Source organism: Cryptomeria japonica, chromosome 1 (genome assembly GCF_030272615.1).
Source record: "Cryptomeria japonica chromosome 1, Sugi_1.0, whole genome shotgun sequence".
NCBI classification, from domain to species: Eukaryota; Viridiplantae; Streptophyta; class Pinopsida; order Cupressales; family Cupressaceae; genus Cryptomeria; species Cryptomeria japonica.
In genome coordinates this window covers 578,659,512-578,669,497 of record NC_081405.1, presented here as the reverse complement: position 1 = coordinate 578,669,497, position 9,986 = coordinate 578,659,512, and the positions used below count along the sequence as shown (strand labels likewise).

The 9,986-nt window shown below is 33.0% G+C and overlaps 1 protein-coding gene across 1 annotated transcript; it reads left to right on the top strand.

Annotated features, from left to right (window-relative positions):
• The first annotated feature begins 8,490 nt into the window (after positions 1-8,490).
• Positions 8,491-8,994, top strand: LOC131858128 (uncharacterized). Its single transcript, XM_059211141.1, has one exon. It carries the CDS (start codon positions 8,491-8,493, stop codon positions 8,992-8,994), a length of 504 nt encoding a protein of 167 aa, XP_059067124.1.
• Positions 8,995-9,986: the final 992 nt, after the last annotated feature.

The following is a 9,986-nucleotide window of genomic DNA, read 5'->3' as shown; positions in this document are numbered from 1 at the left end:
AGATGTTGATCAAAGCATGAAATTAGATTTTGAGAAGATTTTGGGGGATAGAATTGTATTTCTTTCTGATTCTGAGGATGAACTTATTTGGACAAAGAATATTTTTGGTAAGTACACTGTCAAAGATGGTTACAACTCTCTTATGGTTACTAAAGATTTATCATCTTGGTCTTATAAGTTGTTTCGGCATTTGGCTTGTCTTCCTAAAGCTGGAGTCTTTTCTTGGTTGGTAGTTAAGGACAGAGTCCTTACAGGTATGAGACTAGACAGGCTTGGTATTACTGTTGTTTTCCCTTGTGTCCTTTGTAACAAAAATTTAGAATCTTCTTCACACCTGTTCCTACATTGTGATTATGCTTATGAATGTTGGCAGTGGTTGTTTGAGAAGTTAAATATATCCTTTGTTATTGGTAAGGATCTCATTTCCCATTTCAGATCTTGGCCCTTTATGTTTGCCTCATCTTTTTATCCATGCCTTTGGATCATATCTCCATCTATTATGATTTGGAATGTTTGGCTAGAGAGAAACAACATGATATTTAAAAAAACAAGGTCTCCTGTGTCTGAGGCTCTATTAAAAATTGAGTCTTCAATCTCTGAGGTTGCTTTGTCATTTATTTATAAGAATTTGGAAAATCTTACTTCTTTTACGCATTGGGATAGTAGAGTTACTAGAGTTTGGAAGTTGCTGTCAGTTTTACCCTCTCATGGCTCAATTTTAAAAAAGAATGATGCAATAGTAAGAGATGCTTTTCTAGATGTAAACCTCCTCCGCAGGGGCACTTTAAACTGAATTTTGATGGGGCCTCTCATGGCAACCCTAGGCCAGTTGGGGTAGGCATGGTAATTTATGATCACAATGCAAATTTTATTCAAGTTAAGTGTCATGCTATTGGTTTTAAAACTAACAATTATGCAAAATTTCATGCTTTGTCTTTTGAATTGGATATGGCAATCTCTTTAGGAATTAAGGACTTAATAATTGAAGGAGATTCTATGGTGATTATTCAATGTGTTATGAAAAAGAAATTGAATTGTTGGAATTTACAGTATATACTTGATCCCATTTTACAAAAATTAGAATTGTTTGAATCTTTCTTAGTATCCCATTGTTACAGAGAAGTTAATAAGATTGTGGATTATTTAGCAAATTTAGCCATTGATAGCAATGCTAATCAGCGAGAGGTGGGTTTTGAGGAAATTCCTTCTAGGGTATGGGAAGGTTTGCAACAATAGTTATATGATTTTCTTGAGTACTATTGATGTAAAATTTTATGATGATAATTATTCCCACTTTCCCCTTTCATTTCAAGTATTCATGTTCATTGTCTAGAGGAGAGTTCAAGCTCATGTTATTTGATACAATAGTGTTTTTACAAAGGTTTTTTGATACTTTCTGTTTTGGCAGGAAGGCTTTTGGCTCATGGGATTTGGCACAGGGCTTTGGAAAATTTTGTCTTCTTCCATTGGTAGCAGCTGTGGAGTCTACATTTGAAAATTATCCGATGGGTTTTTTTGGTAAATTGTCATATGGGCTCTATGCAAAACTGATATTATATGTGTTGTGACTGCATTTTGTATGTGGTTTTGGGTGGGGTGCATAAACTGATCTGTCAGATACTATAGGTTTATTTTATGACCTGTGACTAGAGGTTTTCTTCCTAGGGTTCTTTCCTCTGGTATGCTCTTTGAATCCTGTGTAAAAAATAAAAAATATTAATAAAAATGTTTAGTGGAATAATCCACCTTTATTGAAAAAAAATATATATTCTATTCTAACAAGAACTAAAAATGTGTTTTTATCTTTGACCATTATTTATATATTCTAACATCTTAATTGTCTATTCTACAATAAACATCTCTTACCATTTAAAACATTTCTACTTAATAAAACATTAACAAATTAATTCAAAATGAAAAAGATAAACTTTCCAAATCAGGTTAATGAGCTTTTAACAAATATATATACTGAAAGAGAACATAACTTAAACAAGTGTTGTTGGAGAGCAGTGAAGTTCCTACCAAAAGTGCAAGAACTTTTTGTGTTTGTTTTGTTTTATTGATGACAGACTTGTAACATTGTAGTAATGCATTGTATCATGGCAAAAATCAATTGAATACACTTTATACATCTCTGCTAATGTGAATTGATTGAAGATGTTGATAGTAAGTGCTTCTTATTCCTTTTCTCAATTGGTTGGCTACCTCAAGCCTAAATTGTAAAAATAACAGAGGAATATAACCATTCCTAAATCTTCATTATGTTTCTGCATTTAGTTATTTCTTTTTTAAGAAACCATACAATGCAAAATGTGGATATCTACAAGAAAAAACAGATGGAGAAAGTGAACTACATTGAAGTTGCAATATGAAGTATATGATGTAGCAAAATCCTTTTCACAAGGATTCAAATTAGTCTCATACACCTAGAAATAGCCGAGTGCCCTGAATTCATGACAAATTAAAAACAAAATGATCTAATATGATAAGAGCCTAAAATCCAAGAAAAATATAGATCAGAAAAAATGAGATTTTTAATTTAAATCATGTTCATCTAAAATACGATAAATTAATTTTCTAATACATACTATTGTGCAAGATACAACATGATTATGATTCCAGTTGTTGTCACCTACACTTCCGCTACTCATGAACACAGCCTGCCAACACCAAAATCTAAAAACTGACCTCATAATTAGTCTCATGCTGAGTATGCACAAAAGAACCTCTAAAAGAAGAGATATACAAAAGTTAAGGATGAAATCTTTTATTACCATTTAGTACTGAAATTTTTTAGCTTAAACAAAAGCATGGAATTTTAGATTACTTCATGCATATATCAGTATCTATAACTCAGAAGGTAAATTGACTATCACTTTATTACATTTGAATAAATTAGCTCTCCCCACATATGATCTTAATTGCTTTCCTCAATAGTCTCATGCTGAGTATGCACAAAAGAACCTCTAAACGAAGAGATATACAAAAGTTAAGGACGAAAGCTTTTATTACCATTCAGTGCTGAAATGTTTTAGCTTAAACAAAAGCATGGAATTTTAGATTAGTTGATGCATATATCACTATCTATAACTCAGAAGGTAAATTGACTATCACTTTATTACATTTGAATAAATTAGCTCTCCCCACATCTGATCTTATTTGCATTCCTCCTATGTTATAAGTTGATCTGTAAGCTAAGATGAATATTCCATATGCTAATCAATAGTTCACAAGTTGGACTTGACTTGGACTCAACAAATTAAAAATATTCAACTCAGGAAAAACTTGGCAAAAGCTAGGAATGGGAAAAAAAAAAAAAGAGAAAAGCAACAAATTCTATCCAAGTAAAGGCTAAAAAAATTTAGCACTTAAGGGCTAGCTCATCCAACATGTGACCAAACACTAATTGAGGGAGCAGTTTGTAAAAGGTTAAAAAAGGTTAAATAATTTTTCTTGGAAATATTTCAAAAATGTGGTTTCAAACAGATTTATATGGCTTTAGAGGCATGTTGTAGCCTCTGTTCAAAGGTCAAGCCAAGATAAAGAACCAACTACTTGAAAGTGCTTAAGAACTATGCTTGCACCTTGTAGTCTTCTCACAACCAAGGCTAATGCTGCCTGCAAATGGGCCTAGCCATTCACCTGCAATAATAATGCTCCTGCAAACACCTGACCTAAATGCCTATCTAGTGAGATGATTGATCCAAATAAGGAATTTATTTTATCTTAATAGATTATTAAAAACCCATTAAACTAGATGATTCATCCAAATATGAAATCTCTTAATGATAGATTATTAAAAAATCAAAATTCTAGACCTAAATAAATTAGATGATTGATCCAAATATGAATTATCCCTCGAAACATTAATTTAAGTTTAATATTTGGGTTTTTTCAAGAAATTATCATACACATGATGTTGATTTATCATAGAAGTTTTCAATCAACTACTTGAGCACTTTTTTGACAGAAAAATTAATCCTATAAAACGCGGTGGAAATTTAGGTTTTAGTTTCACAAGTGCATTCAGAAAAATCAGATTTCTCTAACATGATTTATTTCTTTGTTACAGGGAAATGTGATCCCTTAAATGCAAAGGAAAGAAAGGAGAGTTGCACTAGGAATGGTTAGGTTGGGTCAATCCCGTTGTTCAACCCGTCGATGATCGCATTCCAACTTGTTAGTCCTCTAAAGATATCATCCCAACAATTAATAACTCCTAAAACAAAGCAGCTTTCTTACAATTTATTGACATGTATGCTTATCCATTTCCAAAGGACAACACAGTTCGATTACAATTTATTGACATATATGCATACAATTCTCAGGCAAAGAGAATTACACTTACAATGGACTTACAGACTCCTGTATTAAATGGCAACCAAATTTTGTAACCAAATCCTTTAGAAAAAAAGACAAAGTGGGCAGAAACTATACTAAAACATTTATATGCTAAACCCGTTTTGCAGAGCCATAAAGAGCATGACTAGTTTTAAGAAATAACTTGTGTGGCCTTTCAAGTTGACTTTACTTGAAGAGTTTCTTGAAAAATCACAATCACTTCCAACTCCTGATGCATGTCCTTGGTTAAGAACTTGATAAGGTGGTTTCTCAAATTCTCAAAGGGAGGAGATAGCCATTGCTCCAGATACGTTCCCAAATAAAAGCTTCATGCAAGTCAGGCTAATCTGATTGTTCTGATATATTAACTAGAAAGTATTAATTAATGGGCTCTGCAAGTGAGGAAACTTAAATGAAGCCATTATATCAAAACAAGTTCATATAAGCATCAGGCAATTTCCTTGGTGAATTAATACACCCTGCTGATCAAGAATTGCTGAAAAAATCGAATATGGTCCTGGTCGAGTATAGATAAAAGTAAACAGCTACGCAATTATAACTCAAACAAAATAATATTAGAAAATAAGCACGAATATAATTTAGTCTTCAACTAACATAAAATCCATTAAGTATGCTTCTGCATCATCACCAGACAGCAGAGGCCATCTTTCAAAATTGTCAAAAATCTTAGAAGCTTAATATATGGTACAGAAATGATTACTAGGGATGTATAAATTTCCTTAAATAGGTATAGCTTTTAATCATGTAATAAACATTATAGAAAAGACTTGATAGTTATCTAAATGCATGCCATATAATCCATAATGTTTATATGTAGCAGCATGGTCTATGGAAGTTTTGCTTACAAGATGAGCATTTTCACCTATAACGTCAGTATCCACGCCAAGGCCAACACTGAGGAACACTGCAACAAGCATAAGAGCAGCTCATTTCCAAACAGATGTACAGTTGCAGTATACAAATTGGTTATACACCAAGCTCATCTTTCGTGGGCACTTTGAAAAATTAATCATCTAACACATTGGTCCTCCTGATCATCAATCAGCTCAACATAAGCTAACAAAGAAGGAAACTAAGAAAGCATCTTGCATTCATTCTTCTATATATATGTATTAAACCGGGGTAGCAACTTGCAGCAAGTGCATCAGTGCTAATAGTTGAATATATTCAAATAATAAATATGAAAATTAAGGACGTATATTTTGGAAATAGAAGCCTAAATAAAACTATGAAAATAGCAAAAAAGAAGTTCGCAACATTAGAATTATACTGTCTTTAGACATTATAAAAAGCTAGGGAATAAACGAATTGAAGGGAATTAAAAGTCTTGGCAAAATTCAAACATTTAACAAAACAAAGTAGCTTGGCAACTAGATTAAATCTTAGGTCCACCTTGCTAACATTCTTCATTTCTATTGAAATTTTTCAAGTTCAGTAATAGTGCGTTGGCTTTCACCCCAGAATTGAATTTACAATAGGATGTAAGATTCTGTAAAATAACAACTTATGAACTCCCAATGTTAAAGAGCAGTCAGTTTCACGAGGTTGGTAAGAAAATACTGAATCTATAAAAGGTTACTTTATTGAGTTGAGTTCCAATGGCCAACAAAATCAGTTTCACCTGGTTTACAAGAAAAAACAAATCATAAGAGAAAGCATGCCAATTATAAAAGTTTTGTGGCTAAGTGTAGATTTTCATTTAGCTCAAAGTAGAAATTGCAGCGAGAATCAATACTATACTTTATTCACTGTCCACATACTTAAACAACATTTCTTGCATACATTAAGGGAATTGAACGTTCAACATTTGAAATGAGCATATGATGACAAGCACATGGTATACATTTGTGCTGCGTATTATGACTGAGTTATCCTGTTAGTAAATGATAAGAAAATGGGACAAATACCTAACTATAAAATGGTTCACTTCTGTTTGTAGTTTTTACTTCATACATACAGATCAATATAATTGTAGCCATGCTTTCAAAGGTTCTTTATAAAAGGTTGTAAAAGTTTTCCTAAATGTTTTCAAATAATCCATGAAAAGTAGAGACTTTCTCCATTTTTAATGTTAAAGCAACATTTGATGTGCAGTCTTACAATGCTCATTTTGATTAAAGAGCATTCAACATCTGACTTGGGCCACTGGAGGCCTATTTTGGCAAGTATGGATTCTTTGGTTAACAAGATATATATATTTTTGAACTCAAAATAACTGGTTATACACTTAGATGGTGCAAAAGCTATGTTATTTCCCTATAGAAGGAAAATTACCCTCTAATTCTTATTGGTATAAATTCAAGGAGATCTTTCACCTCTTACGCAAGCTCTGGAGACTCTACATTACATACCACAACATCTCAGAAACTGGTCTGTGCAAGGTGATATTTGAAATTTTATATGCCTCCTCTCACATGCAACTCACAATAGTTACAAATTACCATTATTGGCTTGTTAACTACTCTGATATTTTCCCAAGTAGGGTTTATAGGATTGCTACAACCTCTCCTACCTGTGCATGCCATTTTCAATTTTTAAAAAATGGAATGAAACCCTGGCAAAACATAAAAAACCAGAAAAAAATCCTAGCAGCTGCTACAAACTAACTCAAAATCAGAAATAAGATGAGTACTAGAAATTTAGATTGAATGCTTAAAAAAACTGGAAAAATGTTAAATACCTGTCAACTACGACTGATAAGTTTTTGATTTTTTTTTTGGGGTGGACTGTAATATATTGTTGTTGACCATGTTTTGCACTTGGACTTGCATTTCAGGCTAGTACTCTTTAAAATACTCAGTGGCAAGTTTGACCCACAAGTTCGTGCCAAACCTATTTGACTTGCTAGTATTCCTGAGTCAGGCGAGTATTTTTTTAATTTTTAAACGACAGAGCAGTTGATAAAATGACGAGTAAATAAATCTGCATTTCACAAAAAATCAAGAGAACCAATTGTTTTCAACAGGCCTCGGCAGATATGGAACGACATAATTAATTGAATTCAACTAAAATATGCAAACACCAGGTGGTTTTGATGGTGTAGAAAGAGAAATCAGCATAAAGGATCTTTGTCTTTCCAGTCACTGATGTTCTCACTTTACTGGTAGCAGTGTTCTTGCTCTATTGATCCTACTGGACCTGGACCTGGATTTGCCCTGAGTTCATGGAAAAATTGAGACTAAGATCCGAGCTCATGGATTCATTCGCATCTGAATATAGGGGACCCACGCTACGTCAAATTGAATGTAAATTAGAACACCGGGGTGACTTTGAAGGCTTAGATTGCTTTTACTTGGAAAAAAACAAGAAGCAATACCAGAAATTTGATGGCTTATATTTAGGAAAAGAAAGAGAAAACCAGGTGACTTTCACAGCTTAGATCGCCCTTAATTAAGAAAATAGAAATCAAATGCCTCGATCTATTGGATGGTCGCTTAGAGGTCGGGTAAGACCGCTAGGGTTTACTTGAGTGAAAACATTAAAAACTAATAGGTATATTGGATTTTGGTTCTAGTTAAAAAGCTATACCTGGGCATGATGAATGTAGAAGGAGGCCTGCGATGCCCTCGGCCAGACATTTTCCCCGCTTCTTCTACTGTACTCCATGACCCAGACGATGCCGCTGAGTAAATTTAAGAACATTATAAATTAATTTACGAATACCAAGCTCTGCAATGTTGCAGACGGCATTAATCCCAGACATTGAAATTCACGCGTTCTCTCGCATAGGGAGACTACAAGTTTCTACTGCCCCCTGCAAGGCCAATAATAAGCCAACAAATTTATGCATAGTTAACTTCTGAGCACCTCTAGAGTTCATAATTTTAAAGAGCAAAAGCTAGTTTCTGATTGGTAAAGAGAAAATGTTTTAATCACAAATTAAACACTGCCCCTCCGCAATAGTTCCTTGGCAGGAACTAATAAAGTCTGGTTTCTGAAAAGTCATCATCCATTCTCACAAATGTAAGCATCTTAATTTCTTGGTCGGCTGACAGCGCTTTCTTTAATGGAAAATTTGTATAAATCCAGAGGAAAATTGGAAACATAAGTACAATAACAGAATTTAAGTAACAACTGAGTCGACTGGAAGCCTTAGTCACAAGAAAGTCTTTCTCTCAGTAATAAATTATGAGTACCAACAACACACAAGTAGATGATACGACTCGTCGCCGGCTACTAAGGGAAGCTATAGACCTTTTATCGAGGGCACTAACAGAGATTGAAAACATTCCAGACATTGAAAACATTCCAGGCAGCTCACTAGTTTGCGACAGTATTCTGAGGGCACACAATTTATTATCCTTGAGTATCCAATCTGATAGAGAGGATTTTGTGTTGGCAGCTGATAGAGAGGATGCGGAGAGGCTAACTCAAATAATAATTGCAACCGATCATGTTAACGCAGAATCTGAATCTGAGTGTTCGATTTGCACCGAACCTTTTCAACTGGATGAAGACGTTAGACAGATGCCTTGTCATGAATCCTACATATTCCATACTCGCTGCATTTTTCAATGGCTGGAAAGGCGTAATACTTGTCCCCTCTGTAGAACTCGCTTAGTCCATCCGATAAATGGAACTCAAGATTCTCAGAGCGAGGACGTTACATCCACAACCTCTAATAATGGCTAGCTTCTTCTACTGTTTAAATCTTTTTATTTAAATTATTAGTTAATGCCAGTAAGAGGTCTACTAATGGATTTTTAAGATGGAATATCATCTCATCTATTATTTGGCACATCTGGTTGTAGAGGAATAGTTAGATTTTGTTAATAAATTTACAGTTAATTTTTTTTTTTTTATTGAAGGATATGTTTGAAACTCTGCACTAGACACTTAGGTTTAAAGCTGATATTAAGTTATGCTTCATTTAGCATATATATATAAAGTTGATATTAAGTTATGCTTCATTTAGCATATATATATATATGGGATGGAAATTTCAAATTTGTCAATTTCAAAAGGAATAATATTGGTTTTATAAAATAAAATTATATAAGTTAAATCTAGGTATTAAGACAATTTGTAAATGTTATATATGGATAAAAAGTTAAAGCCAACACAGAAAACAATTATGGTTGCAATATTAATGCTGCCTAAGAAACGCTTTGCCTGGTCATATGTTGAATTAAGGGAATATAGGAAAAAATTCATTAAACATACCATTTTCTTCTATCTTAATGGAAAGACCATTAGATAGAGAGAAAAAAAATACAATTTAAAGATAAGAAAATATGGTACCAGTAATTAAATTATGTATTTTTTTAAAATCTATTCTTGTTCCAGGTGGATATAAATATGGATATGAAGATGTCCATGCATTTGAAAAATATAAATATAAAATTACATGTTCATAATTATTCATTACCAATTTGGGACAACCTATTCCAAGAATTGCTGTTTGGAGTTTATTTTGAAGACTAGTGGATTTTTAGGGTATAATAATGTTGTTGGCAAAGATTCTAAAAAAAACAAAAAATAAAATATATTAGTTGTTCAGGAGCTTGTGCATATATATGAAAATAATATTTGAGTTTAAATTGAGAGGTATATTTTTGAACGTTAATGGACATCTCCTTAATTAGTTTAATTGACGAGATTACTACGATCTCTTAATTACAATT